The 24871-nt window shown below is 41.3% G+C and overlaps 2 protein-coding genes and 2 long non-coding RNA genes across 7 annotated transcripts; 2 read left to right on the top strand and 2 right to left on the bottom strand.

Moving 5' to 3' along the window:
- Positions 1-10414: 10414 nt before the first annotated feature.
- On the top strand, positions 10415-16823 carry tmf1 (TATA element modulatory factor 1). 4 transcript variants are annotated; one of them, XM_037251893.1, is made up of 17 exons: positions 10415-10959; positions 11034-12394; positions 12468-12571; positions 12664-12790; positions 12899-13004; positions 13149-13291; positions 13549-13715; positions 13917-14073; positions 14266-14358; positions 14436-14592; positions 14687-14879; positions 14966-15035; positions 15118-15210; positions 15291-15350; positions 15590-15748; positions 15859-15984; positions 16060-16823. In XM_037251893.1, exons 1-17 carry the CDS (start codon positions 10824-10826, stop codon positions 16198-16200), a joined length of 3393 nt encoding a protein of 1130 aa, XP_037107788.1. In that variant the 5' UTR covers positions 10415-10823; the 3' UTR covers positions 16201-16823. The 4 variants fall into 4 exon arrangements, with proteins under 4 accessions (XP_037107788.1, XP_037107787.1, XP_037107786.1 ...); XM_037251892.1 differs by having other exon boundaries at positions 15288-15350; XM_037251891.1 differs by having other exon boundaries at positions 10416-10959; positions 15291-15398.
- Positions 16824-16985: 162 nt separating this feature from the next.
- eogt (EGF domain-specific O-linked N-acetylglucosamine (GlcNAc) transferase) lies at positions 16986-21630 on the top strand. Its single transcript, XM_037252054.1, has 16 exons — positions 16986-17089; positions 17819-18052; positions 18151-18254; positions 18364-18472; positions 18556-18650; positions 18747-18851; positions 18985-19082; positions 19214-19317; positions 19492-19584; positions 19689-19760; positions 19937-20023; positions 20173-20241; positions 20545-20606; positions 20719-20838; positions 21082-21184; positions 21448-21630. Exons 2-16 carry the CDS (start codon positions 17834-17836, stop codon positions 21592-21594), a joined length of 1587 nt encoding a protein of 528 aa, XP_037107949.1. The 5' UTR covers positions 16986-17089; positions 17819-17833; the 3' UTR covers positions 21595-21630.
- LOC119123173 lies at positions 21581-22330 on the bottom strand. The gene is made up of 2 exons (XR_005098009.1): positions 22211-22330; positions 21581-22157 (listed from the first exon to the last, which is right to left on the bottom strand). It is a non-coding gene; the product is annotated as an uncharacterized LOC119123173 (long non-coding RNA).
- A 184-nt stretch (positions 22331-22514) lies between these two features.
- On the bottom strand, positions 22515-24870 carry LOC119123172. Its single transcript, XR_005098008.1, has 3 exons — positions 24286-24870; positions 22772-22891; positions 22515-22698 (listed from the first exon to the last, which is right to left on the bottom strand). It is a non-coding gene; the product is annotated as an uncharacterized LOC119123172 (long non-coding RNA).
- Position 24871: the final 1 nt, after the last annotated feature.

Raw genomic sequence — 24871 nt, 5'->3', positions numbered from 1 at the left:
ACTGTCATGAGCCGGCTTGCAGAATTAGTGGCACAGTCGTGGCACATTTATGGCTGCAAAAAAAAAAAAAAAAAAAAAGCAGACTTGTTTTTTTTAATGGACGACTAAAGATAGCTTTTATCTGTTTTTCTGTTCTTGTCTTCTATTCACACCCACTGCAGTTGACCTTTTTCCTCTCATTGCTCCCAAACGTGTTTTGCTTTTGCAGGGTGTGCAAATAGATCCCATCAAGCGTATTGTGTCACAGGGCTGACCAAAAGAATGGCTTCAGGAGTAAATATCCCTCCAGATGTGGCACAGACGGTCAAAACATGTTTTTTTGGATAGAGGACACAAATTTCCTGGACCGCCCGTGTCTGCGCTCCGTCACTCCCACCTGGAACATGACATGACTGAAATAGAGGAGAATTGTGATATGAGGAAAACATGCTGCGGCGACACGGAACAACCCGACTGTATCTCCGCTCTGCTCAGCGGCCCTCTGCTCCAAACAGGAAAGGGATCGGGGAAAAGGGTCAGCGACTTGTTCCCAGAACTGAGACAATCCATACACCTGCTTTGCCAACGCTAGACTGAATGGATTTGCTGAGTGTTTTTATTCCCCAGCACAAGTGTGACATCACACTTTTTTTTTTTATTACAGGAAAACGCATTCTCGCCCGTGTTGCACATTATAGGCTTGTTGCCAGGTTTTGATTTCTAATTAATATCTAAGCCGGAGGTACTTAATCAATCCCTTATGCAAATAGCTGAAGTGCATTAAGCTCAGGCACTGATGTATGTGATACTACAATCAGGTTGACTCTTTAAAGTGATCTGACCGCCTTTGTAATTGGATGGGAAAAGCCTTTGACTGCTGTAATGGATCGGCTCATTATTGACATGTTTTATTGATTTCCAACCGCAGCGCTCTACTCAGACGCGTGTGTTTGCCCTGAGATGTATATTCTGGTAAAGATACATTACACCTGAGGATATGTTTATGAACGTCGGAGACTTTATTAGAATTTGAGGGGACATCATTTTTTTGTAGTTTTCTTGTAAAAGACGTTAATTTCGTGTGAAGGTCAAAATGTACTGTCAAATTATTAATAATATCACTGAAAAAGGTCAGTGAAATTAATATGCAATACATATTGTATTGTAGATTTAAAAAAATAATAATTCCAGATGTTTGTTTTAACATTTGTCACGAGATGTTACCCGAAAGGGTTAAAAAGCATTTTATTGGTGAAATAAACCCTGAAATAAAAACGTCATTGTGCAATATAAAGCCAGTGTCGTGTCCCACACCCTTTCGGCAGCCTTTGCATTTATGCACGCACATGCACAAGCCGCACAGCATTGAGATCAGCACTTTGTCACAACGCTGAATTCTTTACAGATCAATGACGGGGAACTGTTGTCACTTTTGTGTGTTTTTTCACGATGCAATATATATGAAGATATTCAATAACAGTGACAACAAATTTAATTGTGTCACATTTACATAAAATTGTCCAGTGCTGTTTGCATTCCCCCTGCCAGAAATGGGCCATGGTTTTACACCAAAAAAAAAAAAATCTCTGTAGTAAAAGGCCACATGCATGACACAATAGCTGTCCCAGTGCCATTAATTAGCCCGAAGCCCCTGGAGTAGGTCAGACTCCGATAACAGACACATTTGTTATTCTTTTTACTATTAGCGCAAAGACAAACCTCGAGCTTGACTGTAAAAACAATGATTTAAAATCCTCAAGATGCCCTATGCAAAAAGTAATTTGTGTCCAAATAAAGCACAATCGCGCGGAGGACGTAACATACGTACGGTGGCTTTCGGTGATAACTGAGCAGCGTCGTAGCTTTGCATTGTGTGACTTTTTGTCATCTAACTTCAGACTCCATGGGTCCAACGGTATCAGTTTTGGATGTTGAACAAGAGGGTTATTCTGGAAAAGAAAAAAAAAAAACAGGTCAGAAATCACTTTTCCTGGATTTGTTTTCAATTTTCAGAGCCAAAGGGAGAGTGGGAGGATGTAGATCCTCGTGCAAGTGAAAAACACGGTATTGGCAAAGTTTCCCTCTGACACAAGGCCAAGCAGGAGTCGGTGTAAGCAACACAAAGTTCGAATTACGTAACTAAAATACTGAAGTAGTAATTTGGCTGCGATGAGGCTTTTATGACTTTATGATTTCACTTCATTGCTGTGAAATTAATCGACCTTGAGAACATCTCACAGGAGCAGAAAATCCAATCGTGAAGCATAAATCAAAAGCCTCTGATAAAGCAGTTCCATTCATTCACAGAAATAACATGTTCATAAATTGCAGCAGAGACGAAAACAATGATGGTCGTACGTGCAAGGGAGGAAAAAATATCTGGGGGCTTTCCAACTTCTTCTGACAATGCATCTTTTATCATGCTGCCTGTGTGCTCAGATATCCATGAGTGATGTGATGGCTGCATGTGTGTGCATATTGTGCATTCTGTGTTATATATTTCCAGACCTTCATTCTCATTGGTCCAGCGGCGACACTTGATTTCCGCTTCCGCCGTCCGAACCGTGAGAGTTTTGGCTCAAAGATAATATGGTGGTCTGGGTTCTCTCTGCCAAGAATTCTGCCAGGTTGAATCACGTCTACTGCTTGAGCTGTTTGATAGAACCAAATTAGTTCTGATGAGATCTCATCATGCTTTTGGAATAATTATGAGCTCTCTAATAAAGTCGGTCAGGAAATGAGAGATATGCATTCTAATGAGACACAATAATGTATTTTGCAACCACAAAGAGGGTTTTTTTTCTATATTGAAATTTCTTTCTATATTATTTTTCTATACCTAGTGTTTTTTTATTTGTAACTGAATGTTCCTACAGCCTTCCACGCCACTCTGTGTTTGACCATGCAGTTAATACAACAGCAATGCATGGCTTGCAGTATTGCCAAAGTCATGCGGTGTGAGATAATAAAAAAGACGTTGACCCGGCGTGATCTTCGGCGTGTGCGCTCATGTGCCGAATGAAAGCCAGAAGAGCAAGAGGACACTTACAATAACATTATCTCAACGTAATATCGGCCTCGGGTCATGCAGTGTGTGTCATTCCAAGGCGATGTCAATCACCAGCGATCGGCCCTAAAGGGACAATGAGTTTCCATGGGAACCCGGAGGTCAAAAGGGTCAGCTTTGATAAAATGAACCTCAACCGATCGTTACTGTCACCTCAGCCCATTGGCAGGTTTATATTGCCTGTGCTGTCATTATACGTTGTGGAGAAAATCCTTCCTAGTCCACCTCATGGGACTCCCTCGCTTTACCCCTCACTGACCCGGCGGCCATTGTCTGCACAGACTGTGGCGCCAGTGCAATAAGTAAGATTTAAGCCCCAAATGTTGCAGCTCCCAATATCTGTTTAGAACAAATGTGTGTGAGGGCATTGGAAAATGAGTATTTGTTTTTGTCTCCTATGAGTAAGTGATAGTGAAGCGCAGCTGAGGTCACAGCCACAACCAAACAGAATCAGCATCAGTTATTGTTATCTATTTTTGATTCAATTATCGAGGGGAAAATAAGGTGTGGTCCAATTAAAAAATCGGAATACAATGGGTCATCTTAAAATATTAGAATTTCTTCAAAAAGTACATTCATGAGTGCCTGAAGTTCATATTCACTATTAGAATTTAATGACTATAATGAATTAATTTACCCGAAGTTATTTATTTTATTTTATGAGGGTATGGCTGGATACTATGCTTTCATTGCCAATCCACAATATGTGTGACTTTTTTGTATATTCAAAGAACTCGTCATTCTTTTGGTGGCTACTGGACTAACTATTGACAAATAAATAAAAAATTATTATGTTTGAATAGCTGTCATAAACTGTTACAGTCAATATTTGCCTTTTGATCCCCACCACATTCAACTTTGTATTGCTATGGTTAGCATCATGGTTTGTCCTATTCCGCCAAAGGCTTGAGCAAACGATATCAATAAAAACCGTTCGACAAAAAAAATAAAAAATCTGTGCTGCTTTCATTGAATCTGCAAGAGTCGCTCACTGTGAGAAAAGCTGCACCTTCAAGCCGTTTTACGAGCTCCATTACAAAGTTTGTGCAAACTCAGACATAAGCAAGTCATAAAATGGGAGATATCCATCCTCCTGGGGGAAAAGCTCACAATGGGATTCCTGCTTTGTTCTTAGGATGAACACGTGTTTATCGTGCAAAACAAAACCGCACTCCTTCCCTTGTCCTTTCTTGGAGAGGTGTGTGTGTCCTATATTCATCTGCAGCTGCACTTTTCATTCCTCTCAAACGGAATTACGGTGTAGCTGTCTCTTTGGGTTGTTGCGCATCTTGCGCCAGTGAAATGAAACATAATATGAGGGCAGCTGGCTCTCCCAGAAAGGCGCTGTAATTGCTGCTGACAGTCAAGAAAGACAGCCAAATGAAGCTTGAGGTGTCCACTGAGGGGGATGTGTCTTCACCCGCTGCGTGACAACCATGTGCAAAGACACCTTCAATGTGATGAGCAGAGGATGAAGGAAAGCTCCACCAGGTTGTACCTGAATCCAAACCTGCAAAGGACGAGGTTGTCATCGTCTCATCACCGATGTGCATTCATTAGCGTGTGGAATGACAACGCAAGGGCACATCCAAACACTAACATGATTATGGTAATGAGTGCCAACAGCGAAGAGGCAAATTCACAACAAGTAATCAAAACTCATAAATAGCAATAATGTCATTGCCGGCAGACGGGAGCTCGGCCAACGTCGTTGCTGCCATTCGGTCTATTTAATAATGGTGATGGGTGCGGCTGGGGGTTGACAAGATAATACATCATGCATGCGATATTTAGTTTTATGCCGTGTCAGCAAATCGAATTACCCAAAATGACAAGTTAACGTGTGTTTCACTTCAGCTTAAATAGACAACAAAGTACATTAAATTGATCAAGTTGCGTTTATGAATATATTCGAGTCCTTGACACAGATAAGATGTACTGCATTGTATTGATGAACATTGTGGGACATTTGATGTGTGCTTGTGTGGGTTTTCTAGGATTTTTTTTCATGGGGGGGCAAGCATATATCATTGGGTCTGCAAAAAATGCTGATAAAGATTTATTGTATGATCCCTACAGATGACCGGGGGGTAAAAATACAAGATATATCTGTAAAAAAACAAAAGTCAATTATTTATCTTGGCATATTTCAGGGGGGGGCAGTGCCCCTACGGCTCCCCCTCTAGCTTCGCCAGTGCGTACATTGGCTTTTATATTCCAAAATATACATGGTAGGTTCAGGTTCACGCACGACAAAACTGCAATATGTGTGTTGCTTGCAGAATCTTGCCGCTACAACATCAACAGCACATTGTGAACCAAATAGCAATTATGTCAGAGCCAATCAACAGTCTCGAAAGAGAATTGAATGCAACTACATTGTGCAAAGGTCTCTAACGTTGTAGCCAATGAGTGTATAAAGCTCTATCTAACACTCCATATGATTAACACTTTTTGTAGCTTTCGCCAGCAAGTAGATGTACCCGTGTGAGGACTCAACGCATCCTGCTTGCACGTGTACACTTCCTGATGTGGAAGCGTGATATTCGTGAATGTCATCACACTCGGATCATCACCACACCCTTCTCACATTTTTTTTCTTTTACAAGACGGGTGCTGCTGAATTTATAATTTGGCTTCTTTTGCTCATTAGGAGCAAAGTACTGTCTTGGTGTTGATGTGGGAATTTCACTATCTACAGTATGTGGCTGCAGTGTATGCCACTAGGTTGAAATATGTCTGCATAAAAGCGGCGTAGTGCCGATCCACTTGAGACTGGACCCTCAGGGCTGTGTAGGCTTCTTCAGAGGTGATTTTTATATGTTTCCTAGAAACTGCCCTTGAGGGACATCTTTGTTTATGTTACTTCTTATGAGCACAATGAACTCTTTTCTTCCTACCGACATTTATGCTTTTTATCCTCTTGACATTTATCAACATCACTGATACCATGGGAAGAATATAGCCAAGACAAATATACGGCTCTTATAAAACAGTGGTTAAAGGCTAACGGTGTTGCAAGATCGTCTACGGTTATATCTTGAAAATATAACTACGGGACGCTTTTGTTATGAAAGTTTTACATGATGTGGATTACAAAGGTTACAATATTTGAAAACTTAAGCTATTGTCGTGTTTAGCAGCTGACGCTATAATATCACTAAGCCCGGTTTAGTAAACCGGGATTCATATAGGGCAGATAGGTTGGAGCAGATTGAGCAGATTGAACAACTCCAGTGTGGAACATGCAAGCTCGCCCTGCGGTTTAATGTCTTGTCTCGGTGTGAAAGTCATAAAGTGGTGAAAGGTTTGAGAGAAAAATCTAAGCGGTGGAGCTGTATTGATTCCCTGGCAATGTCCTGCAAGCTAAGTCCTCCTCTTGACAACAGCGATTGACAACTTCACGCATGTCTTCATTGGATTGTTGCTGAAGAATAAGGAATCAAGAGGTCCCATTTAGCTATATGTGTATATAAATACAATTAATAATATGAATAAAGAGATATCACTTAGCTATATGTGTGTATAGAAATTCTCTATATGCAAAAGATTTTTTTCAACAGGAGCGCTTGACAGACAGAGAAAACGTATTTGAGTGGAGCTAGTGAAGTGCCACAATATCATTTTGACAAAAGGAGGTTACCGATCCCCTCAGGTATGTCTAAACTGTGAAACATTCAAACGATTTCATCTATAATCCAACATTTTTTGTGTCCTGGCTTATGATCCACTGGCAGGCCCATTATCTGCTCCCACGGAGAGCAGTAAACTTAATGACTCAGCGTAATTTCATTTTCCACTTCATTATTAATCTGTTGCTTGGCAGCTGTTATCGGAGGATGAAACTTCATCGGAATGATTGGCTTTAAAATGTTTTCTTCAGTCAGTAAACATCCTGCTTGCTTGGACTGTGTTGCAATAGTGCATTATTTTATATATTTTTACAAAGTACATTATCATGACACACAATGCTGCAAAATTAGTATTGTCACTTTGGTGAAGCTTTTTTCTTTATGAAAGGTACCAGTATCTCCACCAGCTGGGGTCTAATGATGAAGTTCCAAGTTATCATCCACTCTTGCCAGGCTTAATATGGTAAGACCCGCCCACTCTACACCCAAACGGTTGTTGGAGAAGACAGCGAGGATTTACTCTTAATTACCTCAGCGGCTCATTTAATTTTCAGAGCGTTTGGGTGGTCTGTTAGAACCTGGAACGGGTCTCGGGACTGGCTGGCATTGGGTGTGATGCTGGGAGATAAATTGGGATTCCTCTTTTTAATCAGAAAGAAGAGAGTCATTATTTTTTCATGTGATTATATATTGTGTGCATTCGAGATTAAGGTGGTACAGTGTCTATAATTATGAATAATTATGAATAGCATTAGGTCCAACAAATGAATGTATATTAACCTCCGTCATTTGCATTTTCTTCCGTAGTGAAGCCTCAGCTGATTCTGGCCTCGCTATTGCACAGCCGAAAATGTTCACATTGAGTATAACAACACGAGCACACACGAGGACGAATCATTACTTCAGCCAGTGAAGCGCCTATTTTTTCATCGTAATGATATGGCCAATGGGAGGTACATATGCAAACATATTGCTGCAATGAAAATATTATAATGGTTTAAGCGGCACCGGAACAATTGGAATTTCACAGACAATTAAATTCAAAGGGCCTCCATTTGCGAAAGGAGGTTGTTACTATAACATGGATGCTGACTGATGTCAGGATTTATTGTCAACTGCGACTTCATTTGAATATACCTTGTACACACCCAAGCTGTCAGAAAGTCTGAGATGAGAGAAAGAGAAAGAGAGAAAAATCTTAGCACCTGATTAAGCATCCAGACACATTTCACCCAGGAGGAAATTCTTGGGTGAATGTTGACCGACTGGATGTTGTCTCTCCAAAGAACAACAGTTCTTTTTAGCAAGAAGGAGACAATGGTGATGCAGGAATGGAAAAGCAGGAAGCATACCGAGGAGGACAGGAAATAGGAAGCGCAAGCCGGAATAAACGGTGGTGAAAAATCTGGGGGGAATTTCCCTTCCTCTGACTTAAGATTCTGCCGTAAGAAACGCTTTTGTTGTTCTCGAAAGACAAAGGAGGGAGATGAAAATATCTAGCAGAAAGAATGACAAAGACAAGTTCTCATACCTGGCCTCTTATTTGTCAGCCAGGTAAGCCAACATCCCTTTAGGAAATGGAATTATTTATCATCAAAAGAAGATTATAGTTCAACAAAGTGACAGTGAATTCCACTTCTTGGCCCGATTATTCAGAATTCCTCCTCCATCTTAAAAAAACGTTTCAGGACCAAAGTACAAAAAAAACAAAAGTATGTTTAGCAAGGTCATAGCCGGTCCTCCCCTACCGGCAGGAAGTGGCGAGCACAAGGAGTCAGTGGGGCTCAAAACTCAAGCTTCAGAATTGAAACATCCCACCGCATATTTGGCGGTGACCCCTTTGTGCTCACTACCAGACACCTATCAGGCTAATATAGCTAGAAAGTACTGTTTGTTGAGTGTAAATCTAGAATCTAATCACATTGTGAGCAGCGGTGATAAATCATCGGCATCTTATTATCAAAGCGCCGCAGCAGAGCGACATCATCAATCACTTAACTAGACGATAACACAAATCCAGCCTGTAGCGTTCCAATCTTGCTGCACGGAATTTGGGACACGGCCTTGTGACATGTTATCATCGGCGCAATCAAAACCTCTTTGGACAGGCTGACACAAAGACTTTGAATGGCAAATTGGTATGGAGTGCAAAGGTGACAAATGAGAAAATACAAGAAAAGTTGATTTTTAGGGCTCTTTTTTTTGCTACCCCGTCCGCTGTATACACTATTGCTTTGTGATGGATGGCAAGGTCATCTCAAAAGCACGGTAGTGACATTCCCAATGTCCCTGTTAAGGTGGGAGGATGACAGATGGCATTTCAATGGAATCTATACAACGGTGTCAGCACTGAAGGATGTTTTGACTTCTATTCTTTGACTGCTCTATTTCAGAAAACTGTGTACATTCAGCATCTTGACACCAGCTCTAGTAATGAATGTCACAGCTATGAGATAACTGCACATGACTTTTCAATAGTCAAGTGCTCTTTTGTTCCTGATGTCTGCCATTACCGTTGAATACAGAAAAATGAATTTGACCGAGGATTTGACTAACAGGAAGTGAAAACCGAACCCCCCAAAAATCCACCTAGAGTGAAAATATGAAGGAGTCTGTCTGGATACTGATCTGCATTTTTTTTTCGTCCGCCATGTCCCCTGTCCCATTTACTTCACATTTCCTAAACTATTTAAAAGTCCAAACCGAATGAACAATTGTGTTTGCATGGCCATTAAAATGCATGCAAGTCCTTCTCGGGTTCATTAATCATCGTGGAATGAGAAATTAAACACAAAGGTTCATTAACTCAATGCCGACGTAGTAAATCACATACTTGTGGGAGCTATCCTCCCCACTAAAGCCATTAAGCTTAATCACAGGTTCTCAATTTTATGTCTTCCATTCACACTAAATGCCTCATGTAATTCTACACTCTGATAGCAGACCAATGCAGTAAATCTACATTATTGTGCATCTTTATTGTGTTGCACAGCTGTTTTGTCTCACTGTTTGTTACATATACAATATAGCAATGTTTTAACAGTTTGGCAAATGCCTGCCTCTATAACGTGAGGAGGGTTTTACAAACTCCCACTGACTGTAATTTAATTGCTGAGGCTACAAAGAATAAAATGATTGAGACTTGTATACTATGTTATTGTTTGGAAAAAATGGGATTACTGATGGGCTGTTGCAAAACAGTTGAGAAACTCAACGCCATTTGACTTTTGCGGCAATAGGAGGCCGCAATTCATACCATGGGTACCATTTGCAGTGAAGATGTCTTTGTAGGACATTTGAAATCTAATTTATTCAATTTTTTTGACCATCGGATTTTCAATATTTGGCCTCATTTGAAAGCTGGCAGATATGTTGTCCGACAGCTGTTGCATGTTCTGTCTGTGCCACTGACCACGATAGAAAACAATTAGAAAAATGCTGCCCCCTATTGGCTAATTTAAGGCGACACTGCAGTCAATTGACCTTGATATTAAATGTTCAGAATTTCCACTTTAAAGTCAGAATTCTGAGAATTAAGAGAGAATTCCCTCTTTAAAGTCAGAATTCTGAGAATTAAGTGAGAATTCCCACTTTAAAGTCACAATTCTGAGAATAAAGTCAGAATTCTGAGATTTAAAAGTCAGAATCCTGTCACCCCCCTTTTTTCGAACGGTCTGAGCGTCAGTGCGCCCTCGGAATAGATCTCCAAACGCACCCAACTCGCAGCTGCTTGACTAAACAATGACGTCACGCTGCTACGTGGACCGGAAGCAACGACATTGCTAAAGCATCGAGCTCACCATCTGAGAGCGACCAAAACAATCGAAAACGATGGATTATGATGATGATACTTTTGCTATGATGACCGTGGTAGCCGACTAATGCAGTATTAATATTCTACTGACGCGATCGGGATTCCCGTCTGTCTTCATTGCAAGCTCATGACTAACGCCAATCCATACTAGCTTTAGCTAGCCTAGCTGTCAACAAATCGAGTCTGACCAAAACTGTTTTTCATAACAAAGCGTTGTCACGTCCGATAAATCGCTTAGAGCAAATATGCAGACCCATTTAAAGCGACTATGCATTGTTCTTTGATTTATTCTTCAATTCACGTAACAGTTAGGAACTAGCTTGTGGTCAAGATGAGTTGGTTCAACGCGGCTCACCTGTCCACTTTCGCCAAACAAGCATTAACAACAGCTCAGAAATCAATCGATCGTGTTCTGGACATTAAAGAAGAGGGCCAATGGAGTGATACAACTGTAATGCCTTATGACGGTAAGTTTCATAGAACAGATGTTTAGCATCTAATGTTTACGCTGTTAAATGCTTTCTTTCTTCTTTTGGGTCAGATGTGACGTTGCCTGAAAAGTTGTCATTAAGTGGTGGTTGGGGGATAACCCAGTGGGAAGCACCACCTGAAGAAGAGGATTCAACTCCACCTTCCTCTGTGGCCATAACGACTCCTGTCACCCGCACTGTTGTGGATGAGTCCGAAAACTTTTTTAGTGCCTTCCTGCCACCTGGAGATGGGCAATGCGTCACCCTATCCCAGGTAGTGTCTGTACCCCCTACTAAATCTCAGAGACAGCCTCAGGAAAAAGAAAATAATAGAAAAAATGCTGCGATGAAGAAAGAAGTGGAGCCCCAAAAGACGGAGTCTGTTGATTCGGATCACGAATGTCAGACAGGTGGTGATGGCCAACCGCGGGAGCTTGAATGCTCACATCAAGACGCTATTCTTCTCCAGCCAGTTTCTCCTCCTGAAGATTTTGATGACCTTACTAGCAGCCCAGATGACGCAAAGACCAACACAAGCAGAGAAAAACATAACTCTGTCACCAAAGTTCCTGGCGACTCCAATGTGGAGTGGCCAGAGATTCAAGCGGAATACCCAGTTGGGGAAACTCCCTCGCATTCTCCTGAACCTTGTACAGATTCCTCAGAATCTAAAAACTCTAAACATTCTGATCCACCAGCCTCCCAGTCTTCCAAGGATGTACATTTGGAGCAAAAAGATTTAAAAACAGAAGACCGGCAAAGTGACACGCCTTCCCCTCCAGTTAGTGCCTTCTCTTCGGGAACATCCACCACGAGTGACATTGAAGTGCTGGACCATGAGAGTGTGTTGAGTGAGAGCTCAGCTAGCTCCAGACAAGAAACCGGAGAAGCAAAAGCTAACCTTCATTTGATGCATGGCTCCTTCCAGCTTCTTACTGCCTCTGCTTGTGGAGATTTCCCTCGCCTGGACGACTACCCAAAACTCACCGAGAGTTGTGGTTCCTCCTCAGATGCATTTGAGCGAATTGATTCGTTCAGTGTGCAGTCGCTGGATAGTCGGAGTGTCAGTGAGATTAACTCCGATGACGAGATCCCGGGCAGTCGGACGCTGGCTTCCGTAACTTCGGGCGCTCTCCCTGCAGCAGATGCTCCATCAGATGTGTGTGAGAAGCAAGAAGATGGAGCGGTGGAAAGTACAAATGAGGTCAACGAGGAGAAGGAAGAGTGCTTGACCGAAAGCGAGCGGAAGGAGTCTGTCGACGATATGGAGGAGAGTGGACGGAGTGTGACGCCAGTGAATTGTGAACAACCGGAACTGCTGGCTGAGCAGCAACAGGATTCGCCGGTGCGAAATCCGGTTGAAGAGTTTGTCACGTCACTCACTGAGGAGATGAAAGGTGTCTCGACAGTTCAGATGGTTGAGCTTCAAAAGGTATTTATTTTGCTTCGATAAGAGTCCTTGAGCAAAACATTTGTGGTGTAAACGCAAATTCGCGCTGTTGTAGGTTATCGACGAGCTGTCGAGCCGCCTTGAGAAGCGAGAGTCTCAGCTACTGGCGGCTAGCAAGGACAAGGCGAGACTGGAGGAACAATGTGACAACCTGCGAGAGTGAGTTGAGGGCATTGGCATGCTCAGAAAGCGTTGTATACTGAAAATATGACGCTAAGATGCTTTTTTCTTGTGTGTCTCCCCCCCGACAGTGAAGTTCTAACACTGAAGGGGGAGAGCTCCACAGTTCAGTCCTTGAAGGATGAATTTACACAGCGCATAGCAGATACTGAGAGGAAAGCTCAGCTGGCTTGCAAAGAGAGAGATATTGCGAAGAAGGTAAGATGGATATATTTGAGTTCTTGCTGCTAAAATAATTACATCACGAATGGGGAAAAGCTCCAGCTGATCCCAAATGTTTGGTTTAAAGTTGGCATATCTTGACAGGAAATTAAGGGTCTGCGAGAGGAACTCGCGTCAAGACTGCACTCCAGTGTTTCGTTGGAGCTCATCAAAGAGAAGGAGGAACAGATCAGAGGCCTGCTGGAAGAAGGTAAATGCTCCATAAACACTAAATACACTAAGTAATACACCAGCAGTTAAATAAACCAAAACAATAATTATTATGCTTTCTCCTTTTGAATGGAATGTTGCTCAGGATAACAAAGATGTTGGCCTGTCTGCATTTCACTTGTAGGTGAAAAGTTGTCCAAGCAGCAGCTTCAGCACAGCAACATCATCAAGAAACTACGTGCGAAGGAGAAGGACAGTGACACAAGACTCACCAAGCAACAGAAGAAAATTAAGGAACTGGAGGATGAGCTCAGGCATCTGCAGGAGGTGGGAGTTAAGGGCAGGGCTTCAAGCTTTTCTGGCAAGATGAAAAAATCAAAACCAGGATAGAACAGAAAGACCTAAGCACCTTATTAGAAAAGTAAGGCAAATTTTCTATCAAATGGCTTTAGTGCCCTCTGGTGGCATTTTAGAGCATTACAGAAAGTGCACAAAACCACTCGATAGCATGAGTTTTTTTATGCAGCCATCATTTTTTTCCCAAGGATTGAAGTACTATATTTTGTTTTGAAAATTGTATGTAGGTGTTGGAGGGGAAGGAAGAAGTGGAGAAGCAGCACCGAGACACCATCAAGAAGCTCAACTCGGCTGTGGAGCGTCAGGAAAAGGAACACAGCAGGCTGCAGACAGATTCTGAAGATCTGCTTGAGAAGAACAGAAGCCTCCAGGCTGCTCTGGATAACTCCTACAAGTAAACACCAGCTTGCTCTAATACATTTGGGACCAGAGTTCTTACTTTAACTCTGAGCACATTAGCCTAAGAATAAAATGTTTTTGTTGTTGCTACTATGTCAGAAACTGTATGGAACAAAACCTAGGAAAAAGCCATACACACCGCCAAATATGAATATCTTGAACTTTTGATGGTAATCTTCAACCATTTTGTTTGTAGGGAGCTAGCAGAGCTTCACAAAGCTAATGCCAGCAGAGCCAGTCAGGTGGAAGAGGCAGCTCTGAGTCGGGAGCTACAAGTCAAGGAGCTGCAAAGCTTGGCCCTCGAAAAGGCCCAGGAGGACGCCCGGATGCAGCAAGAGGTTCTCGCCAACCAGGTGACACCCGCTTGAACTTTACTCACACGATCAAACATGGACGCCTGCCGGATCTGTTGGCTTAGTCACTGTTGTGTCGATAGTTGGAAATGCACAACAGATGGCATCAATAAGACTTCTAATGTCATGCAGAAAGTTTTATAATTTGAAAGCGCTAAATGCTCATTCGGTAACTCGTAATGTGGCGTGCAGGTGGGTGACCTGAGAGTGGCACTTCAGAGGGCGGAGCAACAGCAGGCAAGGAAAGAAGATTATTTGAGGGAGGAGATCAGTGAATTGCAGCAGGTAAGGCTGTCGTGTTGGGTCTCAGTCTACAAATCTAGTTGTCTTTATATATCACTTTTTCCTACCTTTATCCACAGAGGCTCCAAGAGGCGGAGTCAAGGAACCAGGAGTTGAGAGAAAGCGTTACGTCAGCAACGAGGCCTTTGCTGCGTCAAATTGAGAACCTGCAGGCTTCATTGGCCGGACAAACGGCAACCTGGGAAAAATTAGAGAAGAACATCTCTGATAGGCTTGGTAAGAGTCAAATGATTTTTTTCCGAGTTATAAAAAAAATATTTAAATAAATAAGACCTCTTCTTAATTTCGATCTCTCCTCTCGTACTCTCAGTCCAAGCCCAGGCGCAACTCGCCGTTGCGGTTGAGAAGGAACGTGCAGCCACGGAAGAATTGATCTCCTTTAAGTGCCAGTTGGCTTCGCTTGAGTCCCAGAATTCCCTTCTTCGCCAGGAGAAGGCCCGATTCCTGGCACTTGTGGAGACTGAGAAGGGAAGAAGAGAGAAATTGGAAGATGAAAGCAGCAGGTAGTAAAGTACAGATTCAAAAAATGAACCCATCATGATAACTGCATCTAAAAGATTCTACTGCTCATTGACTTATTTGACTATAGGGAGCGTATTGAGTTGGAAAATCTGCGAGGAGAACACAGTCGCATGCTCGAAGAAACAAAGAAAGAAAAGGTATGGTTTTGCCCCCTCCACTTGTTGCTGTTGACCTCTACAAGACGTCTCCTTTACTTTTCATACGTTTGCCCTCTACCAGCTGCTGCTCACTAATCAACTCGAGATGGAGAAAATGAAGGTGGAACAAGAGAAGAAAAAGTACTACTTGGCACAAGAGGCACTCAAGGAAAAGGTTCGCTCCGTTCAATTTCATTTGTGTCCGTTGTCGTCTCTTAACTTCTCTCACGGTGTTCTTGTTCTCCGTTGTAGCAGAAGAGCGTAACTCATGACCCACCAGCTTCTTCCACGCCCACACTTTCCCGCTCTAGCTCCGTAAGTGGGGCTGACAATGCCGGTTTGCACACATCTATATTTTCACAGGTACACTAATTACACAAAAAGTACACTTACCTCAAATAGTACTCAATTAAGAGTAACATTGGAGAAGTGCATACATTTTATTTTTACTAGCCATACTAATTATATAATGTGTTTTAAAAATTGTTGGATGCACTTTTGGTTGTATGTGTAGTAGAACTTGACTTTTTTTTTTTTTTTTTTTACCTCCAAAGGATGATTCTTTAGACCAGACAATGGGGAACGGGAGCATGTCTGTGTCGATGAGCGGAACCAACTTGTATGAAGCGGCCCGGCTGTCCGGTGGCTCCAGCGTCATTGAGAATATGCAGTCTCAACTCAAACTAAGGGAAGGAGAGATAGCACAGTTGCAGGTAGAACATTAAAACGAGCGGTTTTCATTATTGAAGGGCATCACAAATTACTGCCAATACTCGTCAAGTTTTTCCCCCCATCAACACTTTGCTCTCCTGTGTCATGTTAGCTTGAGATTTCTAGTCTGGAGAGGAGTCGTGCTGCAATGGCAGAAGAGCTGGTACGGCTCACCAATCAAAACGACGAAATGCAGGAGCAGGTTACAGAAATCCCCAAGTTACAAATTCAGCTCAAGGTGAGTCCTAACAAATATGCAACCTATTTGGGGGATCTTGACTGCTGTATTTACTTGTCTTAATTTGCGTTTCAGGAACTGGAGCAGAGGCACAACACCATTTTGCAGATGTATGGAGAAAAAGCTGAAGAAGCTGAAGAGCTGAAGCTGGACCTTGAAGATGTCAAGAGCATGTTCAAAACCCAAATTGACGAACTGCTGAAGAACCAGAAATAAATCTATTGCACTTTGATTGTATGTGGGATTTTCACAAAATCAGACTTTACACTTTAAAAAGAGATAAATCTTCTGTATTATGAAAAATTTCATTATCGTTAACTCAATATTCAGGTTGGTGTGTGTGAATTTTCACTGTGTACTTTGCATTGTACCAATTGGTATGAAGGATACACTGATTGTACAGATAAGGAATCAAAAACATAATGAACAACATACTGAAGCTTCCAAGCATTGCAGAGAAGTCACTGAAAGGTTCAATGAGTTTCTGACATCAAGAAGGAAGTTTTGGATTAAAAAAAATAAATATTTGATGCTATTCTAACAGCTCACGGTGGCCCAACACACAAGTTACAGTACAGTGTCATTCCCCACCTGTAATTTTATAATACATGATTCGCTTCACTCATCTTTGCAATCGTTTTGAGGCGGTGAAGCTTTTTACACTTGCACAAATGCCTCCATGTTTTCTTGTCTGAAATATTAAGTTGTACAGTACATAAACATTATATTAATATTGTTTAATAGCGTAGTCATAGAAGCGTGTGCTCTATTGTTGAGATCTAAAAGTGTGGCATTTAAATTGTATAAATGTATATGAATAAATGTGGGGAAAAATCTTATTCCTTTTTCTGACAACTACAGAAAGTACTTCATAACAAATTAATAAGCCATAAGGAGCATGGGACACATTTTACATGACGAAAATGGCACAGGGACTGAAATTATTATCTCAATTAAGTTGTGTGAGAGAAATCAAGACAGTAAATCTAAAAGAATTGCGCTCTCTGGCGGTAATCATGATCCACTACACCCTAGTTTCCGGTGTTATGGCCACCACCGGCGCTAGCAGCGCTACACTTGGGCAAAAAATAAGTTGTGCATTAAGGTAAACGTGATAATTCCTAAACTTATCGCAACAAACTGCGGGTGATTTTGATTTTGAGCTGTGTGCAAGTAACGCTTATGCGTAAAGCATTTTGTACGCGCAGGATAGTGCATTGAACTTTCTATTGAATTAGCGTCCCGATAGCATTGAACTCTCTCTCATGTAGTATCCACGTTAAACATAGCAAAGCAGCTCGGATCAAGCATAAGCAAATGTTAGTAATCATTCCACAGCAGCTAAGTGATGTGTTCCAAACACGTTCCAAACCAAGAAGAAATTGTAAACAAATGTTAGCTAAATGTTTGACAACATTGGCTACAGAATCAGCATCTTGCACACACAGCACGTCATCAATTCATGTGCACATCTTTACTCCAACTACAGAAAATTTTAGAACGGTCGTCCCAATATTTTGGATTTTATGGACATTAAGCCTTTTCCTCCTTTGGTACTATTGTTTTAATAATTTCAGACGTTTACCTTAAGTACAAATGCCCATATGAATTTAGATGATGCTTGATCACAGTTACTGACTTAAGGCAACATGATTTCCCAAACAAAAGTCGGAAAGAGCTCGCAAATGACTTCCTGCAGCAGGCTGTTCCCATACGTGGGACTTAGATCCGCCTGGAATGTAGTTCCCACGCCCTTGACATGCCCACATATTGTTCCATTGTGGTGTGAAGGTCATGCTCTTAATCAAACTTTGTTTCTCCCTTTTGACCTCAGGTCTCAGCAGCCTGCATGCACGCCAGTGTGATTCTTGCTATGCTGCTCTTGGCAATGTTGGATATACTCTTTTCCGTTGTTGTGGTCACCGGTGAGGACAGCGATCACAAAACGTCAGCACCCGTGTTCAACTACAGCAGCATTTCCCTACCGCCGGAGCACATTTCATATTTCCTGTCCAACAACAAGAAGATCGCCAAGCAATGCAGGCTAGACCCTCTCTGTCCTTTTAAAGTAAGCTTTGTCATATTTGAACTTGGGCTGGACGATATGTCTGGAAAGTATATCGCCGTATTCATATTGGTCGATATCAAAATTATTTTTCCTTACAGCAGTTTGCCCAGTTGAATTTGTCTTCTTGTTGGGGTTACGAGAAGAACTGTGAGCCAGAGAACCGCTTCAGCTATCCCAATTGTAACAACGTTGATTCTGGATGGTACTATGTCAAACTGTTTTTTTTTTACTTACATTTCTTCGGATAAAGCCTTTCTTTGTGCCGTGACTTTGCAGAGTTGCATCGATATTTACAGTGTCTGTACTGTTAGGGCAGATTCATTGGAGGCGGCCCAGGATCTTTTCTGGAAGCAGGGTGATTTCGGCTACGTCAAGGAGCGCCGCTCTGAGCTCCAAACACTTTGCAAGGCCAGCAAGCCCGTAGGTCTTGCTCATTTCCTTCGTGGGTCTGTGAATCAACAGGAAAAAACATCTTTGAAACATTTCTTACAACATTTTTCCAGGGGGACTCCTCCTTAAGATGCACTAGCCATGCAAGATTCTGTAAAGCAACTAACCTTTACCTGGACTTGCGGAAACCGCGCAGAAGTCATGAAAGGTCACTATTGTTTTGAAACGACATGACTTAAAAAAAATAAAATAAAAATCCAAATATTGGGAGGCTCTCGCAGCTCACTCATGTTTATGCTTGCAGGTACCAGGAGGACTTCATTCAGAAAGGGGAGCTCGGTGGTCACTGCAGACTTGACAAGCAAGCACTTGCCGCAGTGGGAAAACACAAGAGCCCATTGCAGTCTTGGTAAGAGAGACCCGCTTACTCCACAAATAAAAGAAAACAGCATGTTCTTCCTAATCAATAGCTTAGCAATCATACCTATCCTGGAGCTTGGCCACTTGATTTCATTGGCATTGAATTGTTCTTTTTTTTTTAGGTATGCAGAGCTTCAAACATATACAGAGTTGGACTTTCACTCTGAATCCTGTGACATCACCATAGAAAAACCAACAGTTTTCATGAAACTGGATGCTGGTAAGACAGAAAGACAAAGAACATATTATGACAAAAAAACTGAGGTTAACTTTCACTTTAAGCCAATTCATAGCATCAATTTCCCGTTTTCAATCATGTGACAATAAATAATAACTGTCTGTTTTGGCCAGGGGTGAACATGTACCATCATTTCTGTGACTTTGTCAACCTCTACATCTCCCAGCACATTAACAACTCCTTCAGCACCAACATCAACATAATAATGTGGGACACGGTGGGTACCTCATAACCAGCAAATATGTCACCAGTAATACACTCATAAGGGAAGACATTTTTATATACAAGCATCTTTTAAACCAATAACGCACATTTTATTTATTTATAAACACATTTTCCATTCTTGCTCTGTTTTAATGTACTGGTCTTTTCTTTCTGTGTAATTGAATAGAGCTTTCATGAATATGGAGATTTGTTCAAGGAGATATGGAAGGCCTTCTCAAACTCTGATATCATTCACCTGAAGACGTATGATTTTAAAAGAGTAAGTAAAACTTTCACCTTGATGAATATTTTTTGATCAGATCGATCCCAAGATAGCTGGGCTCATATATATGTCTGCCTTTAACGTATTTTATGCTTTCATAGGTATGTTTTAAAGATGCCTTTTTCTCCCTTCTCCCAAGAATGAGATATGGTCTCTTTTACAACACCCCACTCGTAAGTTGATCAATAAATTTACTCGCGTGAATTTGTGTTGCTTGCTCAACCGTAATTTGGATTTGGATTTTCTATTTTGGCGGTCCTCTGTACTGTAGAAATAAAATGGACTTAATAATTGACATGCACTCGTGTGATATCGAAAAAATGGATTTGTCTGCTGTATTTGACGGCAGATCTCTGATTGCTACAGTGAAGGGATGTTTCGGGCTTTCTCCCAACATGTCCTCCATCGTCTCAACATACTGCAGAACGGACCCATGGTAAGAGACTTAAACAATAAACAGTGAATAAATTCCTACTCTGAAACAAAACTCTGGAAAATATAATATAAATATTTCCAATGCTTCCACCGAGCTTTTTATTTTCAGCTTCACATTGCTTATTTTTTTTCTGAAACTGATGTTTTTAGGTGGGCCGTGTTCGTGTTACCGTGCTGGCACGCAGCACAGAATACAGACGAATAATCAACCAAAATGAGGTGAGTCCAGCTCCTTCCTCTTCCTCTCGCTTATTCATTTGAGCCCCTGTTCCCTTTTCTTACATTCTTCTTCCATGTTTCCTTCTTTTTTAAACATTTCCCTTGGTTTGGGCCAGTTACCGGTTTTATAGTAAAGAGTAACGTATCATACCTGCTGGATGATTCAACTAACTGTTACTGCATTTAATGATTTTACAGAAATAAATTATTGTGCTGCAAGTTTTTACTTGAGCACTAATGTTATGTGATCTTGACTGTCCACATTTGTCCTCACGCTAACTTATTCTTGTATTTTTATGGCAGCTCGTAAATGCTCTTAAAACAGTGCTGCAGCTGGAGGTCAGTGTGCATGACTACAAATACAAGTGAGTGGTTCTTGGAAGGGGCTGCAATTCGAATATATTCACATATAGCGCATTGGTGACAGTGTTTTGTTGGTAAGCATAACCGAGACGTTGCTTTCCATGACTGTTTTAGCGACGTTGCCTTCCTTGAGCAATTGAGGATAACTCACAACTCGGACATATTCATCGGAATGCACGGGGCGGGACTTACGCATCTACTCTTCCTACCCGACTGGGCTGTGGTCTTTGAGCTGTAAGTGATTTCCTCTTTACCTGTATGTGTGTGTGAGACCAAAAAAATGAAGAGCCAAAGCAGGGAGCAGGCTGAAGTCTGCCCACCTCCGGTTATGAAGTAACGACCAATTACTGCTTTTGCATGCTAGCTTGCGATTCAAATAACAGTACACATGCAACTGAGAAATATTTAGCAAGAAAGAGTGAAGAGAGGCTAAGTTAGGACAGCGGGAGATAAAAGTTGTGCTTCCATCCCTCATAGGTATAATTGTCAGGATGAGGGTTGCTATCGAGATTTGGCGCGGCTGAGGGGCATTCGCTATATGACTTGGCAGAAAAAGGACAAAGTGTACCCCCAGGACAAGGTATGAGAAGCCTTATGATTAATAACTCCTCTAAGATATGGTCTGAGAAATAAACACAACCATGTTTATTTGCCATTAACTCATTCAATGCCAGTTAAAATGGAAGTTTATAGTCGTCAATGGCAGTAAATGAGTTAATACTGTATATAAACTGAACCCACAAAAAATCTAAATTTATAATCTGCAGTCTGTTGCACATATATAGAAGATTTATTTGACAGAAATTTTGTTTGGCTCGACTTACCCTTTAATGTCTTCTGTAGGGTCATCACCCGACTCTTGGAGACCATCCCAAGTTCACCAACTACTCCTTTGACGTGGAGGAATTCATGCGCCTCGTGCTGGAGGCAGCACTTTACGTCACGCAGCATCCCAAATGGCAGCGTTGTATCACGCGTGATGAACTGTAGCGAGTCCTTGGTTGGGTAAAAAAAAAAAAAAAAAAAGGCACATGTAGGTGACATCAGGAGATATAGTAACATTGGGATTTGGATTGGATTTGAATTTAAAAAAACAAAGTGGTCATTTTCTACGTCCTATTGAGTACTTTAATAAGTCGCGATGAGTGAAATGTGAGCAGTTGACACATCTGGAGAACTACCAAAATACTTCTTCATTTTCTCCGCTACCACTGCTTCATTCCACACCGATAAACTTGGCTAATGAGCATCTGTTCCGCTGTCCAGTAACATGTGGTCTGTTGTTGCTTTGGATTAGTGTCACCTTGATTTGAGCCTCCTGTGAGTGCTTGACGTTTATACCTGAGAATAAGAACGCATACCGACGCTGTACAATTCACTTAAACATTGTGACATAGAGGGATCCTCCGTTTTCATCTACTAAATACCTGAGTCAGCAAATTATTTAAATGTATCATTGACTACTATGTATATTTATTTTGTATTTAGCTTTTTTTTCTTTCAATTCTTCTTTTTTTCTTACACTCTGTCCCCTTTAGCCATTCAACTTTACTCTGTGCAAGTAGTCCATACTTATTGCATAGGTTTACTGATCCTATGATATAACCCACAACTTTGATTTTGCATTTGATCAAAAAAGCAGTGGTAAACTTTGTTGGGTTTAAGTTTTACAGTTTAAAAAAAGACAATATCTTACAAAAAAAATAATAAAGCACACTAATGTTCTCTTATCTGTTTTGACCATCTGATGCATCAAAGATATACTCCATCCTCATTAAATCAATCATCTTTTTGAAGTTTGACCTTGAAGGGGAAACAAGCTGAACTTTCTTTCCTGACAGTTTTTGCTGATGCCAGGCATCCCTTTGCCTTTGCTTTGCATTATTTTTCTGAGTGTGGTTTAAGGGAGGAAAGGACTTTTTGCAAAAGGGCACTAGTTCAGTTTTTTTACTGTCACCATAATAAATCTGCATGACCTCAATAAAACCTACCTCAGTTATCAGTGATGCGTAGTAGCCACATGGGGGCAGTACAAGCCCACAGATGAGTACAAATCCCTGGCCTGCGCGGTCATCAACCCCGGCCAGTGCATGCCTGGTAAAAAGAATGAGTTCACGCAGGTCTCCACTGAGTCACGGGGAGATAATCAAAAATCATCTCATCTCACCACAAGTTTGGTGTGAAGATCTAAGCAGCGGCCTGCTCTTAGAGGATGTGTCCAAACTTTGGCTGTATTGACATCCTCTCCATGGATGGACACTATTTCTGGCCCAGCTTGGGTTACTGCCTGCGACCTCGTGAAGAATGAAAAATCACTATTCAAGATGGGAATCAAAAGCAGAGGAACCGAAATGCCTGCACTCATTAACCTTTGTGACTGCTTAAAATCAATACGTATTTATTTTTTTTAGTTTCTATACCTCACGTCAACAGAATATATTCCATCTCTCCTCTGGCGAGTTCTAGTGGAGTGTCAGTCAAGCTGTTTTTTTGGATCTTATTAGACCAAAGTCGTTTATGTGCTGACAAATTTGCCAATTTGAAGTAGAAATTAGTTCACACATCCTGATAATAACTTTCCCATTAGTTGTTGATTATGCCATCATCGGCAGTACAAACAGCTTAATGATCTTATTTTAAACACCTTGAAAACCCAATGAATTGGAATGAATTACAACCTGATGAGCCTGCATCGATTGCCTTTCCAGATCTCCGTGATATATATATAAAAAAAGTATGTACATCTGAGGGTGATTAACGAAGGAGTATCGATCGAGGTGGGGGTGTATCCCTCCAGTCAACAACAGTTAACCCGCAACGCTCCCTCTGGGTGAAAATTGTTCGATTATGGGAGTGTAGAAATAGAGGCTATATCCCTGATTCACGACACAGTAGGGGGCCCTAAGAAACCGCTTTTTCCTGACCAACTTTGTACCCCGATGAAATGAATAACTAGCAAAATCTAACAGCTGGCTATGTAATGGGATTTTAAAAGGGAATGCAAATTGAATTTTGTTGTTAACTAAAGTGGTCACATATAATGTGGTTTCCTGTATCTAGCCCTTTTTGGTAGAAGACAAATAAGTGCTATAGGCTTTCGCTTCCATTATATGTCCATTACACCATTTTGTCGAAAACACCATTTAAGGTAGTTGCGTAAAGCTGGGTGGCATTTTCCAAAGGTTTTGAAATGTTTTCGTCTCCTCCCTAGATGTGACTTTGACATGCAGGCGCAGAGGAGTGAGGCGCAGTGACAGAACAGCTGGCGCTGTCCGTGGTACTGAAACGCAATTTATTGGCGTCGGGGGAAAATTTTGTGAACAAAACTGTATCTCTGTAATCTAGATAGTGAAAAAAGGTGGTTGAGTGAACTATGATAACATTTAACGTTGGGCAGTTTGCCAAAAATATTTTAAATTTTGCTAATGTAATGGTTTTCCCGTTTTTACGAGAACTTGAAGAATTTAGTAAAAACTCCGAAATTTGTTTTGAACCAAACAACTTACTTGCTTGCTTTGTTGTGTTAACTAACACTGCTGCCACAAATGTCAATATTTATATTTTATATTTTGTTCCAACTTAAATGACTGTTTTAGAGGTCAGCACTTTTTAAAGTTAAATTAATTTCTGTCACTTAAATATTCTAAACTCACATATGTATGCACACAAAAAGTCACTTACCCAGGACCAAGCAGTTCTGCCAATGAGATTGGATCCTCATCACTTTCGGTCATTAGCAGGCATCGACCTCCATTCAGTCTTAAGGTCCCGCATATCCAACACCCTGCAATCAATCAGCATCAACACACGAGAATATTCCGGGGGATGGTATAATTGTTCAGTAAGTCTCTTGGTACTGTAACCGAGAGGCAACCATCATTAAATCCTGTTCAAGGGGTGTGGAAGGGTGGTTTATATTTACACCCTTCACAATCTGGTATCAATATCTACGCAGCATGTGCATGGAACATGATCCAAGTATGGAAGGAAGTGAGGTGGGAAATGATGTGACGATAATGATAACGGGTTAGGTTTAGTCATAATGACCTGTATGTATAAGGCTTACTTTGAAATGGCTCCATTTAACCTAGGACATAATAGGGTTAAAAGTAAAACTTTCTAACACGGGCGCCCTCTAGTGGTAAACAAAAGAAACACATGACGATACCTTTAAATCATGGATCATTTTCTAGCTATTTATCTCTTTTGTCAAAAAGACAAGAATTCTATTCCCTTTTCCACCTTTATCGTACTGAATTATGCCCCC

Source organism: Syngnathus acus, chromosome 5 (assembly GCF_901709675.1).
Source record: "Syngnathus acus chromosome 5, fSynAcu1.2, whole genome shotgun sequence".
In the NCBI taxonomy this organism is placed as follows: Eukaryota; Metazoa; Chordata; class Actinopteri; order Syngnathiformes; family Syngnathidae; genus Syngnathus; species Syngnathus acus.
Note: the sequence above shows the minus strand (reverse complement) of the source record. Positions and strands in the feature narration are given on the sequence as shown.